The sequence below is a fragment of the Phyllobates terribilis genome, unplaced genomic scaffold, assembly GCF_046119375.1.
Source record: "Phyllobates terribilis strain yellow unplaced genomic scaffold, ASM4611937v1 Scaffold_11__3_contigs__length_659146591, whole genome shotgun sequence".
Classification (NCBI taxonomy): domain Eukaryota; kingdom Metazoa; phylum Chordata; class Amphibia; order Anura; family Dendrobatidae; genus Phyllobates; species Phyllobates terribilis.
In genome coordinates, this window is record NW_027362771.1 from 218464931 (window position 1) to 218491294 (window position 26364).

At 40.0% G+C, this 26364-nt stretch overlaps 1 protein-coding gene across 10 annotated transcripts in view; it reads left to right on the top strand.

Moving 5' to 3' along the window:
- CADPS2 (calcium dependent secretion activator 2) overlaps positions 1-26364 on the top strand; it is a 566401-nt gene that overhangs the window by 503744 nt on the left and 36293 nt on the right. For all 10 annotated transcript variants that reach the window (XM_073652053.1, XM_073652046.1, XM_073652044.1 and 7 more), the window contains one exon: positions 16505-16609. In XM_073652053.1, coding sequence (XP_073508154.1) covers positions 16505-16609 — 105 coding nt within the window. The remainder of the gene's footprint in view (positions 1-16504; positions 16610-26364) is intronic.

Sequence of the window (26364 nt, forward strand, 5' to 3'; positions counted from 1 at the left end):
GCTACTTTGAAGAACCTAGAATATAAGACATATTTTCAGTTGTTTCACACTTTTTTGTTAAGTATATAATTCCACATGTGTTAATTCATGGTTTTGATGCCTTCAGTGTGAATGTACAATTTTCATAGTCATGAAAATACAGAAAAATCTTTAAATGAGAAGGTGTGTCCAAACTTTTGGTCTGTACTGTACTTACACACACACACACACACACACACACACACACACACACACACACACACACACACACACACACACACACACACACACACACACACATATATATATATATATATACACACACATATATATATATATATATATATACACACACACACACATATATGTGTATATATACAGTACAGTGCTAAAGATTTAGGCAGGTGTAGAAAAAATGCTGCAAATTATTCTTTCAAAATTGGAAGTGTTGATAGTTTACTTTTTTTATCAATATATATACGTATATATATTATATATATTTATATACTTTACATGCATTCCTATAAATAGATCCCAACTGCAAACAGCAGAACGTCTGTTCAGAGTTTGTAAATTTTACCAGTAAACCTATTTGCAATTGGCATTGAATAGTTTTGATTTCAACTCTATATTCCTAATAAATTTAGCAATACCAGTCACAAACAGTTTTATCTTAATATTCAGGTTTTTTAAAGTGTGAAAATAATTATGTTATGAAAACTTTGATGCCCTGTGGGGTAGAAAAATAACTTGCCCATCCAGCTGGCACTTTTACAGGATACTTAAAACCATATTAACAATTTGTGCTTTGATTTGGACCTGCAGCCAATTTTTCAGCAAATGTTTCCTGTCTTAATAATGTGTGAACATGAAGTAGGAATGGAGCAAAACACATATACAGGATATGATGTTCTCCAACTGTGAATTTATCTTGTAGAAGACTGCCTCAAAATAGATAAGTGTTTTATATTGGGACAAGTGTGTGGTCATAACGTATCAAAGCATAATGACTTGGTATATGTTACTGAATATTCCAGCATAAAACCTATAGGATGTGTTAGAAGGTCACTTTTCAGTGCATGACAGGATTTTTTGCAACATGCCGATTTTCCGTTTTTGCAAGTGCAATTTCACCATTCTATTTTTTGGATTTTTGTTTTTATAGAGTTCATTATATGGTAAAAATAATCTGTCAGTATAATTCTGCAGGTCAGTCCAATTATGGCAATGCCAAACATGCATCATTTTTCATTTTTTTTAAGTCTTGGAAAAAATTCTAACCTTTTGAATAAACAAAAATGCTAGTGTCGCTATCTTCCAAAACCTGTAAGGTTTTCCATTTTCAGTCAGTGCTGGTGTAGAAGGGCTTGTTGTTTGCACCTTAAGCTAACGTTTTGTATTGATACCGTTTCGGGGTAGATATGATGTTCGGATCAATTCTTTTTTTCCGTGTTGCAGTGGCTAAAAAACGCAATTCTGTTAATTTGATTTTTATTTTCTCATTACAGCGTTTACCAAATGGGTTAATTAATTTAACATTTTGATAGATTGAACTTTTACGGAGATGGAGATACCACGTGTATTTTTTTATTTTGCTTTTTTTATTTCTTTATTTTAAATGGGGGAAAGGTGGATGGTTCAACTATTTTTTCCCAGAATTTTTACAAACTTTTTTTGCTCTTTTTTGTAGTTCTTTGGGAACTTAATAAGCACAAATTAGAAAGTTCACCAGCTCCCGTAGATTGTGTGAAGATCTTCGTCATGGAAAGCAAAAGCCTCTGCTTTGCTTGATTCAATATTTTTGTCTTGATGCAATATTTGAAGCTGTACTAATGAGTTTGTGAAGTTTTATGTCCAAATGGCTGGATACCTTTGTTTGCTTTGGGGACTTAAACCTGCAATCATTTGATTGCTTGTACTATATTCACCCTTACCACAGTATTGCTGTATATAGCAAAAATCACAATCTCCTATGAACGCCAGCTGCGTGCTGGCTTTCATAGGAGTACCGTCATCTCTTATTGCATTTTTTGCAGTGAATGAAAAAATGGAATTTTAGGGTTTAGATTTTTTTTTCTTTATTGTTTAATTAGTTATATAGTTTGATCAGATTTTTACGGATACAGCAAAACCTCATTATGTGTATTTTTTTATTTTTAATGGGGGGAAAAGGATGTGATTAGAACTTTTTATATATTTTCATATTTTAAAACTTTTTTTTATTTTTAGTCTCTTTAGGGGACTTAGGATCGCTTGTAATATATTCTGCAATACCACAATATTGCAGTGTGTAGCGAAAATCTCGGTCCCCTATGAATGCCAAATAGAGTCTAGACTTCATTGGGAGTATAATCTTGACAGGCATGGTGGTCTCCAGCAGAGACCCCCTTGTTGTCATGGCAACCCATAAGCACCGTGATTGTGTTTCGAGGTAGGCGATGGGCAGTTAGAACAGCACACTGCCCGGGCTGCACACTGTAAATGCCGCTGTAACAGATTTAATGAATTAACAAGTGCGGGCAGAGCTCCGCTCCACTTGCATCTGTTGAAGGCCGATGATGGCTGCATAATAGATCCATTAACTGCTGACATCAAAGAACAGGACTTGACGTATGACATGACAATACGTCATATGTGGGGAAAGGTAAAAAATATACACTGCTCAAAATAATAATAATAATTTTTATTTATATAGCGCCAACAAATTCCGCAGCACTTAACAACTAAGCGGGGACATGTACAGACAATAAATTCAATACAAGGTAAGACAGTTTAAACAGTTACATCAGGAGTGAGGTCCATGCTCGCAAGCTTACATTCTACAAGGAAATGGGGGAACACAGTAGGTGAAAAGTGCTTGTTATTTCAGGTCTGGCAATTATAATAAATAGGGATTTTCATATAAAGCTGTATGATCCGGTCATCAGCCTGTACTGTATGTTTAAGTGCAATACTCAAGTACCAAGTGCAGTTATCTTGTTCATGGAGGGTGTGGAGACAGATGAAGAGTAGGCAACAGATTCTGAATAATATTTAAAAGGAGGGAACAGGGGAAAGTTACTTTACTGAGTAGTTAAGGTGGTAGGTTTGTTTAAAGAGATGGGTTTTTAAAGCGCGCTTGAAGACATGGGGGCTAGGCATCAGTCGGATCACCTGGGGTAGTGCATGCCAGAGAACTGGCGCAGCACGAGAGAAGTCTTGGAGACGGAGGTGCGAGGTTCGGATTATGGGGGATGTTAGTCTTAGGTCATTTGTAGAACGGAGGGCTCATGTAGGGCGATAAACTGAGATGATAGAGGAGACATAAGGCGGTGCAGAACTGTGGAGAGCTTTGTGGGTGAGAGCGATGAGTTTATATTGGACCTCAAAAAAATAAAGGGAACACTTAAACAACAGAATATAACTCCAAGTAAATCAAACTTCTGTGAAATCAAACTGTTCACTTAGGAAGCAACACTGATTGACAATCAACTTCACATGCTTTTGTGCAAATGGAATAGACAATAGATGGAAATTATTGGCAATTATCAAGACACCTTCAATAAAGGAGTGGTTCTGCAGGTGGGGACCACAGACCACATCTCAGTACCAATGCTTTCTGGCTGATGTTTTGGTCACTTTTGAATGTTGGTTGTGCTTTCACACTCGTGGTAGCATGGGACGGACTCTACAACCCACAGAAGTTGCTCAGGTAGTGCAGCACATCCAGGATGTCACATCAATGCCAGTTGTGGCAAGAAGGTTTGCTGTGTCTGTCAGCATAGTGTCCAGAGGCTGGAGGCGCTACCAGGAGACAGGTCAGTACACCAGGAGACGTGGAGGGGGCCGTAGGAGGGCAACAACCCAGCAGCAGGACCGTTACCTCCGCCTTTGTGCAAGGAGGAGCAGGAGGATCACTGCCAGAGCCCTGCAAAATGACCTCCAGCAGGCCACAAATGTGCATGTGTCTGCACAAACGGTTAGAAACTGACTCCATGAGGGTGGTATGAGGGCCCGACGTCCACAGATGGGGGTTGTGCTCATAGCCCAACACCGTGCAGGACGCTTGGCATTTGCCACAGAACACCAGGATTGGCAAAGTCGCCACTGGCGCCCTGTGCTCTTCACAGATGAAAGCAGGTTCACACTGAGCACGTGACAGAGTCTGGAGACGCCATGGAGAGCGATCTGCTGCCTGCAACATCCTTCAGCATGACCGGTTTGGCAGTGGGTCAGTAATGGTGTGGGGTGGCATTTCTTTGGAGGGCCGCACAGCCCTCCATGTGCTCGCCAGAGGTAGCCTGACTGCCATTAGGTACCGAGATGAGATCCTCAGACCCCTTGTGAGACCATATGCTGGTGCGGTTGGCCCTGGATTCCTCCTAATGCAGGACAATGCCAGACCTCATGTGCCTGGAGTGTGTCAGCAGTTCCTGCAAGATGAAGGCATTGAAGCTATAGACTGGCCCACCCGTTCCCCAGACCTGAATCCGATTGAGCACATCTGGAACATCATGTCTCGCTCCATCCACCAACGTCATGTTGCACCACAGACTGTCCAGGAGTTGGCAGATGCTTTAGTCCAGGTCCCACAGGAGACCATCCGGAACCTCTTCAGGAGCATGCCCAGGCGTTGTAGGGAGGTCATACAGGCACATGGAGGCCACACACAATACTGAACCTCATTTTGACTTGTTTTAAGGATATTATATCAAAGTTGGATCAGCCTGTAGTGTTTTTCCACTTTAATTTTGGGGGTGACTCCAAATCCAGGCCTCCATTGGTTAATAAATTTGATTTCCATTGATGATTTTTGTGTGATTTTGTTGTCAGCACATTCAACTTTGCACAGAACAAAGTATTCAATGAAAATATTTCATTCATTCAGATCTAGGATGTGTTATTTGAGTGTTCCCTTTATTTTTTGAGCAGTGTATATATCTATATGTTTATTATGTTTAAAATGATATGTAAATTTATGCTTATTCTTCAAACCATGAATTGTAAATCGGAACATTTACTATGATTCCTACTGCCCTGTCTGTCACTGGCTCTCTTCTCCGCCCTTTGGTTTGTACTAAGATTGTAAGTTGCTCCATATATGTATAGCCCAAACTGAATGGAGCAGAGGTTAGATATGGTGTATGGGAGTGCCCCATATAGCCGAGTGCTGTATCTTGACTGTGTTATGGATAGGTGATAACTTACAATTTTGGTACAAACCCTTTAAGTCGTGCAACACATTTGGGGAGATTTAGGGTATAATGCTTCACAGGACATTATGGTAGAATTTACAATTTAGGTTACACTTGTCTCATAACTAGTGTTTTTTAAAGGGACTGTCAGTACAGAACGACTGTACAGAGCGATTGGTGCTTCACGGCGGGGTCAATCATTTAATCACACCTTTCCACCTGCTTGGTTTCCATTGATCTCCAACCTTCTCTGACCCTAGGAAGCCAGAGCTGCCAATCAAAGAAGAGGGGGGGGATTGAGGGACAACAAGCAGGTGGGAAAGTGTATATAAATGATTGGCCCGCCGTGAAGCAGCAAGCCTTAGTTTGAATAATCATCCTCTGATGACAGAGTCCCTTTAACCTTTTCCCATTGTTGGAACATAATAGTACGTCATACATTGGGTCCCCAAATATGTTGAGCCTACATCTTACCTGGCAGATGTCTGCGGTGTTACTCTACCTGTAAGGCCACGTTCACACGTTCAGTAATTGGTCAGTATTCTACATCAGTGTTTGTAAGCCAAAACCAGGAGTGGGTGATAAATACAGAGGTGGTGACATGTTTCTATTATACTTTTACTCTGATTGTTCCACTCCTGGTTTTGGTTTACACATACTGAGGTAAAAAACTCACCAAATACTCAACGTGTGCACGTGGCCGAACACACACAACCAGAGCCAGCCCTGATAGCTTCTGTTTAACTGTTTAAATGCCGCTGTCAACCACTGACAGCAGCATTTATTTTACTCACTTATATAGCGCCATTAATGCCACAGCACTTTTACAGATGGCATTTAAAGGGAACCTGTCATTTCCCCAAAACGCTATTAACCTGCAGATATGGGGTTAATCTCATGCTCAGCAGTGCTGATATGGCTGTCAATCAGTGGTGGGGGAGCAGTTACAGCCACCACTCACTATGTATGACTGGTGACTGAAACCACGCCGGCCGCACCCCATGACTGAAAGCTGGAGGCTGCAGGGAGGAATAAAGTTCATTTACTCCTGGAAGCCAAGTTAAGTGTGGCAGTTCTACGGCTTTGGAGCATTATTAACCTGAAAGGTAATAGCATTTTTTGGCATGACAGGTTCCCTTTAAATAGCACAATTGCTGGATTGCAATTGATCCCCATATGGTCCCTCTGACTTTCATCTCTCGCCTCCTTCCACACAACACAATTGCTGCGTGCCATTGGATTGTTAAGCTATCTGGGGATCTGATGAATGGTCCCCATAGTTGCCACCTTAGCCCTCCTGCGGTTGGGCTTTATGGGCGAACACCATTTTGACTGTATGTTGCAATACAATATTATGACAGTTTATAGAACAAATTATCACAGGTTCAAGTCCCTGTACAGGACTAAAAAATAAAGTACAATATAAATACTTTTTAAAAAATATAAATATTTAAATCGCCCCTTTTCCCAGTTTAACCATGAAGAAATATTTATTGCTGCATCTGTAAAAGTCTTTTCTATCCAAATATAAAATTAAGTAAACCACACAATATATGCCATTATGACAAAAAATCACAACACCACAATTGCGGGTATTCGGTCTCCACAACTCTTATTTTAAAAAAAAAGCAGTAAAAAGGAATCAAAACGTTATTTATACACCAAAGTGGAATCAATAAAAATATCCGCTTCCTACTCTAAAAATAAGCCCCTAAACGACTCCATCAACTGAAATGAAATAAAAAAGTTACAGCTCTCAGAATAGCGACAGAAACCAAATTTAAAAAAATATATATACAAGTTTAATATGTTGGACAACATACTGACCTGGAAAATCGTGTTGTCAGCTAATTTTTACAGGACAAATTCGAAACCCTTAGCAGAATGGTGGACTTAGGTTTTTTTCACTACACTTGGATTTTTTTTTCCATTTTCTAGTACATTGTATGGTAAAATGAAAGATGACATTCAAAACTACAACTTGACCTGCAAAAAGACCCTTGTATAATGCTCTTTTAACAGAAAAATAAAAAAGTTTTAGGAAGTGGAGGAAATAAACAAATACGTTAAAATGAAAATTGTCATTATGAGTATTTATTTTAATAGTTGCATACAATGTGATTCGATTCCCTTTGTCCCTAAACTAAGCATTATTAGTGATAAAGAGCATGCTAGGGATACTGTACACCTAACCTGCGTTCATCTTTCTGCAGCACATTCTCTAGCACTATACTGTAATTGTTGCAGCTTCAGGCTAAGTGCCCACGATGCAGAAATGCTGCATATTTTTTCCGGATTTATATAGTGTGACCAAGTTAATAGTTAAAAAAAAAAAGAATAAGAATGGTAAAAAATAAAGATTATACTTACCTTCCGATGGCCCCTGGTGTTTTCTCCGCTGACGTCGGCGGTCGCGTGACCTGTCACATGACTAAATGATGTCATGGCAGGTCCTTTCACACCACCGCGACCCAAAGAACAGACCGGACGTATGGCTGAGGAGACCGCGGGACATCGGAAGGTGAGTATAATCTTTATTTTTTATTTTAAATTCTTTTTTTAACAGGTTCTTTTCCGCAATGATAATCCGCAGCGGAAATTTCCGCAGCATGTGTACAGCACATGCGGATTATCATTGGGGACCATGGGGCACGTATTACCAAGCGTTTTTTAAGCGTTTTCGCTGCGGAAATTCCACCGCAAAAAAAACGCTTGAAAAACGCATAGTAGGCACGCAGCCTTAAAGCGTGGAATTATGCACTGAAAATCTGCAACAAATTCTCCACATCTACAACCTTAGGGCTTTGAAGCTTGTAGACTGGCAATGTGTTAACCAATCACATTTATAGAGTATGAACTCCCAAGACATGCCAGTCAGCTGTCTACATTTATTATATATTCTCAGAGGTCAGGACAGGATCTGAACCGTACTTGATTAGGAAATAAACATGCATTTGTGGAGGGTCACTATGTAAGTTAAAGGGGTTTTTATTTGAGAAAAAGCTTGTACAGCTATAAACTAGCACACAGCTGATACTCCTCCTCCCCAGGTCCAGCACCAGCTCTCTGATACTGCTTTGGTCTTTACCTACAGACTGCAGAAATGATGTCACGACTACCACACACATAACCGCTACATACCATCAGTGAACTCAGCGGCTTTGCAGATGTAGATGGCATAAGCTACTGACAGCACACGAACAGCTACAATTTTGAACCAATTCAAGCTTTAGCTCAAAAGTTTGTCCCCTTTAATTTATCAGTGCAAAACAATGTACTGTGGTGTGAAAAAGTGTTTGCCCCCTTCCTGATTTCTTATTCTTTTGCATGTTTGTTACACTTAAATGTTTCAGATCACAAAACAAATTTAACTATTAGACAAAGATAATACAAGTAAACACAAAATGCAGTTTTTAAATGAAGGTCTTTATTATTAAGGGAAAAAGAAATCCAAATCTACAGGGCCCTGTGTGAAAAAGTGATTGCCCCTAAACGTAATAACTAGGTGGGCCGCCCTTAGCAGCAGCAACCATATTTTACTGTTGGTATGATGTTCCATTTCTGAAATGCTGTGTTATTTCTACCCCAGATGTAATGGGACATACACCTTCCAAAAAGTTCAACTTTTGCCTCGTCAGTCCACAGAATATTCTCCCAAAAGTCTTGGCAATCATCAAGAGGTTTTCTGGCAAAACTTAAATGATCCTTTATGTTCTTTTGCTCAGTTGTGGTTTTCGTCTTGGAACTCTGCCATGCATGCCATTTTTGCTCAGTCTCTTTTGTATGGCGAATCATGAACACTGTCATTGAGGCAAGTGAGGCCTGCTGTTCTTTGGATGTTGTTGTGGGGTCTTTTGTGTCCTCTTGGATGAGTCGTCACTGCACTCTTGGGGTAATTTTGGTCAGCCGGCCGTTCCTGGGAAGGTTCACCACTGTTCCATGTTTTCGCCAATTGTGGATAATGACTCACTGTGGTTCGCTGGAGTCCCAATGCTTTAGAAATAGCTTTAGAACATTCTCTAGACTGATAGATCTCAATTACTTGATTTCTCATTTGTTCCCGAATTTCTTTGGATCGCAGCATGATGTCTAGCTTTTGAGGATCTTTTGGTCTACTTCACTTCGTCAGGCAGGTCCTATTTAAGTGATTTCTTGATTGAGAACAGATGTGGCAGTAATCAGTGCTGTGTGGGTTCTTTTTCCCTTAATAATAAAGACCTAAATTTAAAAACTGTATTTTGTGGTTACTTGTGTTATCTTTGTCTTATATTTAAATTTGTTTTGTGATCTGAAACATTTAAGTGTAACAAACATGCAAAAGAATAAGAAATCAGGAAGGGGGCAAACACTTTTTCACATCACTGTATATGTACATCAGTGCTGGAGCTACTGTGTGTGGAGGGGGTTCAGGAGCTGAGCTCCTTCCACATACGGTAGATGTTGGCTGTTACATGTCTTTTTTTTCACTTCAACTTTATTTTTATAAACTTATATAATTTTTTTACATATTGCCTGTGCGTGATAGTGTCCACAAGTATCCATTAGGGCCTGAATGTATGCTTTAACAGGCGTTATGGCAGCATAGACTCGTCAGCCCTTTTTAAGATTCGGCATACGCAAGTAACATAAACCTGAGCAATAGTGATAGGAAGGTCCACATAAGTCAACTGAAGAAGCACCGATCAAGCCTTATTGATGGTGGTATTCGTGACAGAAGGTCATTGTCAGCTGACAGCATTCAATGATTTTTGTATTCCTGGGGTTAATATATAAAATGTATTACTTTTAAATACATTAGAAAATGTAGCATTTAATTTATTGTGCAGGCTTCAGCAGGCTCAGAGTTTATAAAGATCACATGCCAAAATGTTTGTGACGTACTGTGCTTGTCTGTAGGATACCAAAATGACTCACATTGTACAGATTTCTTAGCTAATTGCGATCTATGAAATCCAATCTGTGTATTTAATTTCCATAACGAAATGCAACAAATCAATATATTGCAGAATATTCGGTATCCCTGTTCTTTGAATACATTGGAATAATAACTGAAAAGCATGTGCATTTCAGAACAAGTACCTCGAAATGTGATCTCTGTACAGAATTATAATTTGGCTTTGCCCCAGAAATACACATCATTGCATGATGCACCTGGCCATGTGTGGCAGGTCTGGTAGAATCTGCTAATTAAAAATACAGGCTTAAACAGGCACCTCGTCTGGCAGGATAGTTAGTAGCCTGTTGGTGCTCAGCGGGTTTTGGTAGTGCTTCTTATTTTTCTATCCTAATGGTCTACTGCCCACCTAATTTTGCCTTATTGTCAGCCACTATTTACCACAGCTTGAAGCCCTCCCAGGAGGCTAAATTATTATCAAAGGATTAGGGAGATGTAGCCTTACAACTCTGACATTTCTGATTACTTGTCTAAGCCAGAACACTAATTAGCTGTGACTAATCAAGAAAAATGTCCTCGCCATAGAAAACCATTTAAAAGACATGAGAAAAGTAGAACAGCAATTCAAAAGCAAAGTATTGCTCAGATTTGCTGACAGTTGTTCGGTTTCCACCCAAGCTTTTTAGCGCTCCTTTAATTATGCAAAGGACTGTGTTTTCTTCCGACAACTAAGAGCAGCTTGAGTTAAAGAACTGATTGTCTTTTTGCATGTTTACATGTTCCTTCAACCAAAACAACAAACAGTTATTTTTAAGACTTTTTACAGAAGTGAAGTCTGTCGGCTCATTTTCTGTGCAGAAAAATCTGAGAAATCCGCGTTGTCATTTATAAAGCTGCAGTTTTAAAATGTACTTAAGTAATTGGTAAATCAGTTATGGCAGCAGATTTCACCTGCAACACAGATTAGCCGCATTGAATAGGGCTAATCTATATGCGGGCCCATTGCAGTACATACATCAAATGTGGATCAGCTTCAGACTTCTGCCATTGATTCTCTGTCAAATCAGCATTGGATTTTCCAACTTTAAAAAGCTGTGTGTGAACATATTCTAAGGCCAGGTTTATTTTTTTTAAATATTTTCCAAATGAAATTGGCATCTAATTGTCAGAATATTTTCTTTATGCTTTTACACTGAGAACTATGGTATTTTTGAAATAATTGGCACCTAACAATAGCTTATTTGCAAAGACACTTGTATGTTAAATAATTTGCCTCAAAAAGAAAACCATTTTCCCACTTTCCCGTACACAATGGTCTCCCACCTCAAACAAGCCACCCAGTACATTGTTAGCAATCCTTCAGGATGACCTGCCATGACTTTCCCCAGTTATATCACCTGTTTGTGGGGGAAGAGTGAGATTCTGTTCGGAAACCTTCGGGGATCAGCAGTCTGATTTGACAGGTACCGGCTCTACAAGATATACGTTAGTACTTCAGTTAATCCAACTCAACTTCGGCTGAGCTAAAAATACCCAACAGAGCCGATGGCCTATAGCAGGTTTTGCTCTTTCTGGAAAAAGATCTTGTAAAGCTGGATATTTCCCTATTTAGCAGTTGAAACTATTGTTGATATATTCAACAAAATATGTAATTGGAAAAAAGTTTTGAAGATGACGAAATATTCTGCATATGTTTGACACAAGGCTAGGTCTTCATGGTGTCTTTGGCCTCGACAAAGGTTGCTCGTTCAAAATTTTGGTATGTGCTGATCTTACATCGCACTGTAAGGCAGGTGAATGGGGTCATATTGCAACCCACATGGTACCATGACAAGCAGGTCACAAAAAGTTTAAACTAGTTGTAATTTTTTTTTACTTGAATATCGTGGTTACTGTGCGATCCCATTCACCTGCATTATACTGCCATATAGCAGCAGCACAGAGTAATCTTTGACCGTGCAATCAGCCATGTCGTGGCCCAAGTCGCTTTGTAACTTCAGACTAAATGTAAATGGTCTAATATCAGAATCTTTAGATAATTGCGCTTTTTCCTAGTTATCACTCTTAATAATCCAAAATGAAGTGTACAAACCTCAGAAACCTTGTGCTGGTTTGATTATAGCTTTAAATACTGTGTATAAAAATGAACCAAATCTGAACCAAATTGGGCATATAGGTAAATACGGTGCTTTGTGACCTATCGTTCTCGAAATATTCGCCAAAAAATGGAGCACATAAACAAACAAAATTAAATTTACGGCCAAACAGCTGGACCAATCTAGGTAAACTAGGAGCATAACAACTCGGATATTTTGGCTTCATATCAGTAGCAGATGAACTTTTTAACTACACACGCAAACAACAAATGACTAAACCAAATAGACCCATGAGAAACCAGGTAATTCTACTAGTTACAAATGTTTATTAGGAACTTTTTTTTAATGAACCACCTAATACAGTGGTTCTCAACTCCAGTCCTCAAGACCCACCAACAGATTGTTTTCAGGATTTCCTTAGTATTGCACTGGTGATGGAATTAATGCCTGTGCAGGTGATGTGATTATCACCTGGGCAATACTAAGGAAATCCGGAAAACATGACCTGTTGGTGGGCCTTGAGGACAGGAGTTGAGAACCACTGATCTAATAGGTTTCTGCAGGAACATTCATATACTTTGTAAACATTCTGTCCTTTCAGTAGTTGCTGGTTGCCCACACACATACATGTCTTAGAAGTAGACAAGTATACCAATCTTCTTCATTTATTGCCGATTGTAGTATGATAATGTGTAGACATTCCTTGTCCCCCATCCGTAGCTTAGACACATAGTTTGTACATGTTGGAGCATATATTGAATATGTTTGCTAGAGAGGACCAAACCACAAACTCAACCTGTCATGTAAGATCAGAGAGCATCATCTGTCTATGAAGGAAAAAGATAAGCGAAGCTTTGATGTGTTTATATGCGTTAATACTTAACCACAGCCATTTATAATACTAATTATAAGGGTTCTTTTACGCTGTACTTATAGAATGACACAAAAAAGCAGCCCACACAATGTATTGTGTTACTGATTCATCTAATTGCATTTTGCCCGCTTTTTACTACAGAAAATTAACAAAGACTAAATGGAGATTCCTTTTGTAAACTGTCCAGATTTTTTTTAATATTACTAGGAGATAAAGTGACACAGTGCGATCATTTCAGGAATTTGTCTACAGATATTCTTTTCATGGCAACTGGTTAAGCTGCAATAACAGATTGTTGTTGTTTTTGCTATTTATATGGTAACTTTAATCATTTTAATCGAATGTTGAGAATTCATGTAAAATCTAAGTGTGATGATAAATATTATTTGTATTGTTATATGTGCAGACTTTGGCTTGTCTGCCCTCTTAGTAATGATTGTAGAGGGGTTATATTTATTTTATATGCTGGCTGTGCATTGAGAGGTGCCGCTCTAATACTATTTTAGGGTGGGACGGATTTCTCCGTGGATTTTGCTGTCTGCAGTTGAGGTGACTTCCGTCTCCATGCAGATTTGTCGTGATCTCGACTGCAGATATGTAACAGCTCCTAATCACAGCTTTCTACCAGTGTCTAGTAAAAGCTTTCACAGCTTTCAGAAGTCATATAAACATCAACATGATTGCCATGTGATTTGATGAGGAGTTACAAGCGTCACATTAGAACCCTAATTATTCAAACTGCCGTATCCATGTATTTTCACACGCAGCAAAGCGAAGGCGCTTGTGTCCAGATAAGTGCTGCATGTAATTGAATTGTTGGAAACATGCCGCAATCCGCCACCGATAACTTGCTGAACATGAAATGCATTTGTCTCGTATTTTCAGTAGGCAATGGAGCAGGGAAATTCCTTAGCTGTGTCCTTTCTAAATGTACAAGGGTGAATAAAAAAGCATGGTATGTTGCTAAATCTCTTTTCAGGGGCACTAGAAAGAAACAACTCAAATCCTTGTTAGAAAATTGCAGAGTCTGGTGGTGACAAAGAGCTCATGCTTGTTCTATTGTTACTTCCCCAGTGTCCTGAGAGTGGAGCCCTTTACAGCTGTGTGGATCCAGCCTGGCTCAGATGTACTACTTTAAGAGAGGAGGCTTGTCAATTTCTGGTCACAATAGACAGAGAGTTTTTCAGTGCCTGTTGCAGTGCTGAGCACAGTTGGGGATCAATGCTAGCCATTCAGACTGCACCCTTTTCCATGGCTTTGATTTGTTAATTCAAGACTAAAGGTCTATCGAGGGGGTTTAGAGTGTTTAAGAAAGCTGATGAACTGAGAGCGTTCATAGTCTTGGTGTGGCAATTTCCATAGTTGGTGGCAACTATTGGCTCGGAGGGAGCTGTGTCCTTGTTGACCCATGTGTTATTAAAATGCACAAGCGCTGCGTTTCTCAATATTTCAGCCCTATTTCATTGTCAATACCACCTTCTGAGCCGTTCAGCTTGTTGGTTGCTCTAAAGATTCTCTTAGATTGGGTTTGAAAACTTCACCTTAAACAGTAGATTAGACTGATGTTCTGTTTTCCGTGCTCCTGTTGATTTGTTGAACCTTTGCAGGGCTGGAAAGCAAGTAGCAGCTTGATGGGGAGACAGGCTGCTAATATGATTTACCAGTCTACAGTCATGCACAATAAGTGTGAATAAATACAAGGGTCTCACAGAATCAACCCTAGCTTTTCCTTTTCTCTTATTTTTGCTTGTCAGGAAAATAATGCATGCCCTTACAGGAGCTTGATGTGCTATGAATGAGATATAAAGCAAAACTATTTTCTTTTTTTTTTTTCCCCTCTCTTCTTTTTGCTGTCAAATACATTGCATGAGGATGAGATGAGTGCTGTTCAGACATTACAGCAGAGATTGCTTAGATTTCTGTATTATGTGATTGTAAAATTGCTGCTAAACATTTAACCACTTGCTGACTGAGTAAACAGCAGATGTCTCGTCGGAGAGCCAGTACTGCTATGACTTTTACGTATGTGCTGGTTTCGCTTTGTGTGTAATATTTTGTCTTTATCATTAATTACATTTTGCATCTCTCCAGGACTGACAGACGGTCTGCGAATTCTGGAAAGGACACTGTAGCTGATCATTTTATAGATAATAGCGTTGATTTTTTTCTTTTCCACTGAGCATGCATTTTCTCTGAAATTCAGCCGCTTGCTGTTCTCCTCTTCTCGCTTGCACACTATAAAGACTGAAAAATGGGCGATGGTTTCAGAAGTAGTAAAAATAAGGAAACAGATGAGATTGTATTTTTCATTTCTTTGGATGCGTTTCTTATGTGAATAGATATACAATCTGTTACAGTGAGTATAATTGTGCAGTACAAAGTTTAGCCGTATTGCTCTGCTGGAGAAAATAGATATGTACGGTTTACAGAAATGTGCAAATACCAGCAATTCTTCCATCTCCTCGATTACATCTGAAGTTGAATATGCCCATGTAAAATATTCCGTCTTTTACAGCCTTGCTTTTTAGTTACAAGAGGTGGTACAGTAGGGAAAACATTGTGTCTTCGTACGGAAGATGAACAGTAATGTGCGCTTCAGTTTTATGCACATTACTGTTCATCTTCCGTACGAAGACACAATGTTTTTCCTATTTACACTTCTCGACACATTGATAAGAAGCAGGAAATTACTTTAGGAAAGGACTTAAACCCCTCTCCTGTGGAGAGACTCCCTACGATCAGGGCAGGAACAGGAGATCTCAATAAATGTAATCTCTTACTTCTTAACAGAATCACATCCTTCACTTTTCCCAGTGTAACTAAAAAGCTTTTGTTCAGCGTTTAGAACAAAGTGAACATAGGAGCCTTCTAGAATTCAAGACCGATTTATAGCACAATGAAATGGCCTCTTTGCTACGTCAGTACATAATATAGAGACCGATTAATAAATGTCGAAATAGAAAAATATAGGATAGCCATATACAAATAGATATTCAATATTATATAGATGAATAACGGAAAATGATTGCATTTGTTTACATTGATCAAGTACTACTCATCGTTATACCCTGTGATTTGTTCTGTAATTACATGGTTAACAGCATGAGTCTACCCTATAAATCAATACAAAATCATGTAATTACAGGTCATCATTGCCTCCGACCATATGTATTTTAGTGTTTGTGTTTTCCCTTTACAAAGCGCTTTTAATATCTATCGTTGGCTAATGCTGGCTGCAAAGTGCAAAAGAGGTTTTTAATGAATGTTACAGCTTGGAAGCAGAACAGTTAGTGCTAATTCACATAAAGAACAATCCAGGTCAGGTTGCTTGATTTCCTGGCGAAACATACAGTTCTCTTATCAGGAAATTATAGCATTATTGACTTCAAGTGCTGGCCTGTCATCATTTCAGAGTGTTTCATTAGCAGTCATTACCGTTTCTGTTAAATGAATACTGCAGAGTTCTTTGCTTTCTCTTTTTTTACAGCTATGGTATAGCAGTTCTGTGAAAGTCATATGTGTGTGGCTGGCAGACAGATTAGATCTTCAGCTCCATGTGTATCAGTTAAAAACCATCATCAAGATTGTGAAGGTAAGTTATTCACTGAGCCAATGTGCCAAACGTCTGCTTTTCTTTCTTCCATTGTGTTCCCGTTCAGCTTATTGCAGTGTGTAAGTATTTGTGTGCTCCACGTAATATGTGTGTAATTAATACCATGAGACAAAAGGGTGCAAATGGCATATGAATACTCCAACCTATGGCAACCAATTAAATATGTACTTTAGTGTTCATTTATAATAGGCAGCTTTTCAGTCCGCTACTTTGATATTGATTCGGGCACGATTTACCAAAAGTATCTGAATAGCATTTTACTGTGTGCACAGTATGAAATGGCCATATAATTACTCCAATTTGACTCTCATAAGCTGCTTAACCAATTCATAGATGGGGACTTTTCACCTCATTGCGATCAGCTCAATGATTTTTGCCTTTGGAGAATGTGTAGAAATATAGAAGATAACACAGTGGTCCATTATATATGATATTGTTATCACCTGTGCCAACAATTAGTTTATTTTACTAATCATACTAATTTATCAATCACATTAATTAAAGATCTAATGGGTACATTTCATTTGTAATGAATGTCTCTTTTACAGACAGAATAGCACATCTTTTATAGACTAAGAGACGTGGCGAATGAAACATTTGGTAGAATGGATTTATTGCCTAATACAAATTGTCACTTGGTGCTAAGATATAGGCTCGCAGTAATGAAGAGATTGGGAAGAAATTACCAGCCGTTCTTATAAGACTCAGATATTTGTCTTTATATGTCTGACTTTTTAATATTTATTTTAGTATATTATACAAAATCATTTATCATTTTCATGGTTCCAGATACATGACCACAAAATGTCCAATGGAGATTTGTAGTTATTATAAAAGACAAAGACTTTTTTTTTTAAAAGAATTGTCTTTTGCTGATTCTATATTGCAACACACATATATTAGACTCCAGGTTCTATCATTGTGTGATATACAGTAAATGTAGCTTATGATGTAGAGATCTGGAGCCCTTATGTTGAAGAAATGTTGCTTCCTATCCAAAATTAGCTTGTAGTTTTAAATAGCCACAAAACTTGTACTATTTCTGTAGAATATTGAAATGTTCATTTCACTACACATTGATGAATTTACTGTGGAATCTGTTTATGTCGGAGAAAAAAAATCATTTAATGTAATTAAACAAAAGAAAGCAGCATACATTGTAATTAATTTAGCATATGCGCTGCTTTTGACAGCTCTTGTGCAATGGATCGGTTCACAAATTGGAATACCTGCCAACAGCAGCCTCAGTGTGAAGTGTATCCGCTTGTTTCCACTGGCTTTTGTTTTCGTGCAATGCTTCAAAGAATATGATTGATCATGTATCCAAAACAATATTCATACCTGGGTTGTTGTACTAGAAATTCTTTTCTCACATTATATCTTCACTGTCTCACTTTTCATAGTGCGCAAATTATTAATGTTACATCAGTAAAACATAAGACTTTCCATATCTCGCTCAGTACCAATGACTTATGTAGCCTCTTTAGAAGTTCTTTTTAACTTGAAGCAGTATTTAAAGCATGACCGCCAGGTTGACAAGGTTGCACGCTTCATTTAACTATTAGTTTTTATGTCACTTTGGATAAGAACAACAGATACTTTTCAATCATAATCTTCATTTTAAAAGCAAAGTGAACTTATTTCTTGGCCCAAGCCCAAAGAAGACGGCAGAGTTTCTGGATTTTGTTGATCTAACTCTTCTTCTTTATATGATAGAGCTTTCACTTGTGTTGGTGCATTGTCCAACAAACTGTTCACAGACAATGACTACTGTAAGAATGCTGTCTGCTTTTAAGGCAGTGATGCTTGAGGGCCTGTAGATCACGAGCATCCAATATTGACAATCGGCATTGTCCCTTGTGCACATGAATTTCTCCACCATCTCTGAATTTTTTTTTGGTTGGATATGCAAAGGCTTTGCATTTTTCTGAAATTATTTCCCAATTTTAAATGCAGATTTTCACAGATTCATGAACCTCTGACCATCTTTGCTTCCAAGAGACTTTGCCTCTAACCTGCTCTTTTTATACACAGTCATTTGACTTGGTTGAATATTGACACTCCGGCTATTTTTCATTAGTAGCACATACTTTTCCAGACTTACGTTAACCCTGTCCCATCTTATTTGAGATCATCTGTTGCCATCAATTTCCAAATGATTTAAGCTTATAAAATGAAATGGAAAATTTCTATTTTTCACATTAATAAATGACTCTGCCGTACCGCCAACTCATATATGAATATAAGCAATCCTTTCACTTAGGACTCAAGAGTAATTACATTAATGTAATCAATACTGTCCCACAAAATACAATATCATGATGGTAAAAAAGGATGACTAAGGTGTATGGGAGTATCCATCTTTTTCCCCCATGCCATTTTTCATCTTGTTACTAAGATTGTGGCTTCCTAAGATGTCTTGGGCTAGTTTTTCTGTATTGGTGTTTACTTGCTTACTTGCACTGTTGCGTATTATTCCTTTCTTTCTTTTTCAGCGCATTCTTGTTTTACTCACTTATATAGTGCCATTAATTCTAAAGCACTTTACAGACATCATCATCACTGCCCCCATTAGAGGTCACTATCTATATTCCCTATTGTTATGTCTTTGGAGTATGAGAGGAAACCGGAGTACCTGGTGGAAACCCATGCAAACATGGAGAGAACATACAAACTCCTTACAGATGTTGTCCTTGGTAGGATTTGAACCAAGGACACCTGTGATGCAAAACTACAATGCTGTCCTTATACTGATAGTATTAGTTTTGTGTCCTAAGGATTCTTTACATACATGTATAGGTTGGCAGTAGGACTGAGTCAAGATGACCAGGTCCACTGTAGGTTCAGTACCTATTTGGAAATGTGCTTTTATGAAGTTTTTTTTAAATGTAATAGCTTGTTTTTTGCCTATTTTTATGTCTAATAAGTATGTATCTTTTTAAGCTAAGTGTGCATTATGTATGGCCCCCCTTTCTTTTCTCTTTTCTTTTCCAACAATATTTCATGACTTAATAAAATAATTGTAAAAAAAATTGTATACAAAGATGTAAAAAATGTATCCTTTTCAGCTATCTTTAGTGTGCATAACCTACTACACAGCTCCCTTTCTCTTGTCCTTTCTTTTCCCAAAAAAAATTCTAACAAAATATCATAATTCAAGTAAGGCAGAATTCAAACGTTACTGAAACACAGACCGTGACACACGAACTGGCCACAGGTCTCCTGGCCCAAACTTGACAGTCTTACATATTCCTCTGAAGCTTTCAAATTTGAGTCAGGAGACTCACAGCCAATCAGTACAACGGACTGTGTTACATGGATGTCTGAATGAGACTTAAAGGGGTATTCCCATCTTCAAGATACTATCCCAATATGTAGTAGGTGTAATAATAATAATATTGTTAGCAAACACCTCCAATTAGAAATGTTGGATAGTTTTTCTGATTTGCTATGTCTCTTTCCTCATAGACAGGCATTGCAGGACCTTAGTCATAATCATGGATACCTAAGGTCCCGCAATTCCTGCCCATGAGGAAAGAGACATGGCAAATCAGAAAAAACTATCCTATATTTCTAATTGGAAGTGTTTGCTAATATTTTTATTATTATTACATCTACTACATATTGGGATAAGATCTTAGAGATGGGAATACCCCTTTAAGACATAATGTGGTTTTCTTATGAACATTGTTGTAAAAACCAGTACTTGGAGTGACGAATATGTTTACATTGCTTCATACTTTATGTATGTTACGTTACAACAATACTTAGCTACCTTAAAAATTACATAAAATTGTCCCATTGTATGGTTTCTCTTAGCCACACCTAGACAGGTCAATGAAGGTGCAAAAGTGTATAAAATACGAAACTTAGCGCTTGCCATTTATTAACACTTTTTTTGTGCAATTTGAGCAGTACACAATGTAATACGTTTACATTTTTCTTCCTTCATCTTTTTATATAAACGGAAAGACCTAGAAATGTCTAGCAGTATTTAAAGCCAGCCAGCCAGGCTGACCAGGTTGTATGCTCCGTTTACCTATTAGTTTTTATGTCACTTTGGATGAGAACAACCGATATTGGTCAGTCATAACCTTCATTTTAAAGACAAAGTGAACTTATTTCCTACTAGATTATATGAGGGTCGAATATTAATCCATAGCATAAGAGTAAGCTTAAAGGAAATCTATCAGAAAATGATCTATTGTTTAAATCAGATTTTTGTATTAAATGTATTTTTTATTATTATTATTATTATTACATATCACAATCTGTATTAAAAATAAAAAATAGAAAACTTGCAATTTTCACACAGGCCATGGGGCTAATTTAGACTTACTGTTGTTTTAAGAAACATGTGTACATTGCCACAATGGTGGGATTCCCACCTATTTTTTTTATTAATGCATTTAATGAACCTGTTCGAATGTCATTGTGAAGGGAGAGGGAACAAGTGTAACATTGCCTATTGTGATTGGAATATCCTTTATCAGCTGTGTATAGAACTGTTATTTGACATTGTAATCCTGTCTTTAAAGAGAACTTGACAGGTCCCCCATGCCCTTCAAACCACCAGCATTTGTATATTAATTTATAAATACCCTGCCTAACAAGCATATTATCCTGGATGACGCATTAAAAATATATTTTTTTTACACATCTGTTAGTCTTTTTTAAATATGGAAATGACCCTTTGACTTGTCGATAGGGGGGAGTTTGTTTCCCCAAACTAGTGGTCCCTCTCACCATGATTAGACGCCTCTGTGGGCGTGATAACATGATTTGCAAAAGCCGACTACATCACCTTATCCCTGCAAATCTCGTGCAAATTTCTTTTCTACATGTCATTGCGCCTGTGAAGCCGGGTGCAGCTTCAGAGGCACAATGTGCATGTCTGGAAGGCGAGAAGAAGCCGGCCGTAAAAAAAAACAAAGCTTACAGATATGTATTTCACGACTGATTTTCAACACATCCGTGGACGTCTGGCTCCTTGTTTCCAGACATGTACAGTGCACCTTTAAGCTCTGTTCTTCTGATGTCAGGCTTCGTCCATGCCTCTAGACATGTACAGTGCACCTTTAAGCTCTGTTCTTCTGATGTCAGGCTTCGTCCATGCCTCCAGACATGTGCAGTGCACCTTTAAGCTCTGTTCTTCTGATGTCAGGCTTCGTTCATGCCTCCAGACATGTACAGTGCACCTTTAAGCTCTGTTCTTCTGATGTCAGGCTTCGTCCATTCCTCCAGACATGTACAGTGCACCTTTAAGCTCTGTTCTTCTGATGTCAGGCTTCTTCCATGCCTCCAGACATGTGCAGTGCACCTTTAAGCTCTGTTCTTCTGATGTCAGGCTTCGTCCATGCCTCCAGACATGTACAGTGCACCTTTAAGCTCTGTTCTTCTGATGACAGGCTTCTTCCATGCCTCCAGACATGTACAGTGCACCTTTAAGCTCTGTTCTTCTGATGTCAGGCTTCGTCCATGCCTCCAGACATGTGCAGTGCACCTTTAAGCTCTGTTCTTCTGATGTCAGGCTTCGTTCATGCCTCCAGACATGTACAGTGCACCTTTAAGCTCTGTTCTTCTGATGTCAGGCTTCTTCCATGCCTCCAGACATGTGCAGTGCACCTTTAAGCTCTGTTCTTCTGATGTCAGGCTTCGTCCATTCCTCCAGACATGTACAGTGCACCTTTAAGCTCTGTTCTTCTGATGACAGGCTTCTTCCATGCCTCCAGACATGTACAGTGCACCTTTAAGCTCTGTTCTTCTGATGTCAGGCTTCGTCCATGCCTCCAGACATGTGCAGTGCACCTTTAAGCTCTGTTCTTCTGATGTCAGGCTTCGTTCATGCCTCCAGACATGTACAGTGCACCTTTAAGCTCTGTTCTTCTGATGTCAGGCTTCTTCCATGCCTCCAGACATGTGCAGTGCACCTTTAAGCTCTGTTCTTCTGATGTCAGGCTTCGTCCATTCCTCCAGACATGTACAGTGCACCTTTAAGCTCTGTTCTTCTGATGTCAGGCTTCGTCCATGCCTCCAGACATGTACAGTGCACCTTTAAGCTCTGTTCTTCTGATGTCAGGCTTCGTCCATGCCTCCAGACATGTACAGTGCACCTTTAAGCTCTGTTCTTCTGATGTCAGGCTTCGTCCATGCCTCCAGACATGTACAGTGCACCTTTAAGCTCTGTTCTTCTGATGTCAGGCTTCGTTCATGCCTCCAGACATGTACAGTGCACCTTTAAGCTCTGTTCTTCTGATGTCAGGCTTCGTCCATTCCTCAAGACATGTACAGTGCACCTTTAAGCTCTGTTCTTCTGATGTCAGGCTTTGTCCATTCCTCCAGACATGTACAGTGCACCTTTAAGCTCTGTTCTTCTGATGTCAGGCTTCGTCCATTCCTCCAGACATGTACAGCGCACCTTTAAGCTCTGTTCTTCTGATGTCAGGCTTTGTCCATGCCTCCAGACATGTACAGTGCACCTTTAAGCTCTGTTCTTCTGATGTCAGGCTTCTTCCATGCCTCCAGACATGTACAGTGCACCTTTAAGCTCTGTTCTTCTGATGACAGGCTTCTTCCATGCCTCCAGACATGTACAGTGCACCTTTAAGCTCTGTTCTTCTGATGTCAGGCTTCATCCATGCCTCCAGACATGTGCAGTGCACCTTTAAGCTCTGTTCTTCTGATGTCAGGCTTCGTTCATGCCTCCAGACATGTACAGTGCACCTTTAAGCTCTGTTCTTCTGATGTCAGGCTTCTTCCATGCCTCCAGACATGTGCAGTGCACCTTTAAGCTCTGTTCTTCTGATGTCAGGCTTCGTCCATGCCTCCAGACATGTACAGTGCACCTTTAAGCTCTGTTCTTCTGATGACAGGCTTCTTCCATGCCTCCAGACATGTACAGTGCACCTTTAAGCTCTGTTCTTCTGATGTCAGGCTTCGTCCATGCCTCCAGACATGTGCAGTGCACCTTTAAGCTCTGTTCTTCTGATGTCAGGCTTCGTTCATGCCTCCAGACATGTACAGTGCACCTTTAAGCTCTGTTCTTCTGATGTCAGGCTTCTTCCATGCCTCCAGACATGTGCAGTGCACCTTTAAGCTCTGTTCTTCTGATGTCAGGCTTCGTCCATTCCTCCAGACATGTACAGTGCACCTTTAAGCTCTGTTCTTCTGATGTCAGGCTTCGTCCATGCCTCCAGACATGTACAGTGCACCTTTAAGCTCTGTTCTTCTGATGTCAGGCTTCGTCCATGCCTCCAGACATGTACAGTGCACCTTTAAGCTCTGTTCTTCTGATGTCAGGCTTCGTTCATGCCTCCAGACATGTACAGTGCACCTTTAAGCTCTGTTCTTCTGATGTCAGGCTTCGTTCATGCCTCCAGACATGTACAGTGCACCTTTAAGCTCTGTTCTTCTGATGTCAGGCTTCGTCCATTCCTCAAGACATGTACAGTGCACCTTTAAGCTCTGTTCTTCTGATGTCAGGCTTTGTCCATTCCTCCAGACATGTACAGTGCACCTTTAAGCTCTGTTCTTCTGATGTCAAGCTTCGTCCATGTCTCCAGACATGTACAGTGCACCTTTAAGCTCTGTTCTTCTGATGTCAGGCTTCGTCCATGCCTCCAGACATGTACAGTGCACCTTTAAGCTCTGTTCTTCTGATGTCAGGCTTCGTTCATGCCTCCAGACATGTACAGTGCACCTTTAAGCTCTGTTCTTCTGATGTCAGGCTTTGTCCATTCCTCCAGACATGTACAGTGCACCTTTAAGCTCTGTTCTTCTGATGTCAAGCTTCGTCCATGTCTCCAGACATGTACAGTGCACCTTTAAGCTCTGTTCTTCTGATGTCAGGCTTCGTCCATGCCTCCAGACATGTACAGTGCACCTTTAAGCTCTGTTCTTCTGATGTCAGGCTTCTTCCATGTCTCCAGACATGTACAGTGCACCTTTAAGCTCTGTTCTTCTGATGTCAGGCTTCGTCCATGCCTCCAGACATGTGCAGTGCACCTTTAAGCTCTGTTCTTCTGATGTCAGGCTTCGTTCATGCCTCCAGACATGTACAGTGCACCTTTAAGCTCTGTTCTTCTGATGTCAGGCTTCTTCCATGCCTCCAGACATGTGCAGTGCACCTTTAAGCTCTGTTCTTCTGATGTCAGGCTTCGTCCATTCCTCCAGACATGTACAGTGCACCTTTAAGCTCTGTTCTTCTGATGTCAGGCTTCGTTCATGCCTCCAGACATGTACAGTGCACCTTTAAGCTCTGTTCTTCTGATGTCAGGCTTCTTCCATGTCTCCAGACATGTACAGTGCACCTTTAAGCTCTGTTCTTCTGATGTCAGGCTTCGTCCATGCCTCCAGACATGTGCAGTGCACCTTTAAGCTCTGTTCTTCTGATGTCAGGCTTCGTTCATGCCTCCAGACATGTACAGTGCACCTTTAAGCTCTGTTCTTCTGATGTCAGGCTTCTTCCATGCCTCCAGACATGTACAGTGCACCTTTAAGCTCTGTTCTTGTGATGTCAGGCTTCTTCCATGCCTCCAGACATGTGCAGTGCACCTTTAAGCTCTGTTCTTCTGATGTCAGGCTTCGTTCATGCCTCCAGACATGTACAGTGCACCTTTAAGCTCTGTTCTTGTGATGTCAGGCTTCTTCCATGCCTCCAGACATGTGCAGTGCACCTTTAAGCTCTGTTCTTCTGATGTCAGGCTTCGTCCATTCCTCCAGACATGTACAGTGCACCTTTAAGCTCTGTTCTTCTGATGTCAGGCTTCGTCCATGCCTCCAGACATGTACAGTGCACCTTTAAGCTCTGTTCTTCTGATGTCAGGCTTCGTCCATGCCTCCAGACATGTACAGTGCACCTTTAAGCTCTGTTCTTCTGATGCCAGGCTTCTTCCATGCCTCCAGACATGTACAGTGCACCTTTAAGCTCTGTTCTTCTGATGTCAGGCTTCGTCCATTCCTCCAGACATGTGCAGTGCACCTTTAAGCTCTGTTCTTCTGATGTCAGGCTTCGTTCATGCCTCCAGACATGTACAGTGCACCTTTAAGCTCTGTTCTTCTGATGTCAGGCTTCTTCCATGTCTCCAGACATGTACAGTGCACCTTTAAGCTCTGTTCTTCTGATGTCAGGCTTCGTCCATGCCTCCAGACATGTGCAGTGCACCTTTAAGCTCTGTTCTTCTGATGTCAGGCTTCGTTCATGCCTCCAGACATGTACAGTGCACCTTTAAGCTCTGTTCTTCTGATGTCAGGCTTCTTCCATGCCTCCAGACATGTGCAGTGCACCTTTAAGCTCTGTTCTTCTGATGTCAGGCTTCGTCCATTCCTCCAGACATGTACAGTGCACCTTTAAGCTCTGTTCTTCTGATGTCAGGCTTCGTCCATGCCTCCAGACATGTACAGTGCACCTTTAAGCTCTGTTCTTCTGATGTCAGGCTTCGTCCATGCCTCCAGACATGTACAGTGCACCTTTAAGCTCTGTTCTTCTGATGTCAGGCTTCGTCCATGCCTCCAGACATGTACAGTGCACCTTTAAGCTCTGTTCTTCTGATGTCAGGCTTCGTTCATGCCTCCAGACATGTACAGTGCACCTTTAAGCTCTGTTCTTCTGATGTCAGGCTTCGTCCATTCCTCAAGACATGTACAGTGGACCTTTAAGCTCTGTTCTTCTGATGACAGGCTTTGTCCATGCCTCCAGACATGTGCAGTGCACCTTTAAGCTCTGTTCTTCTGAT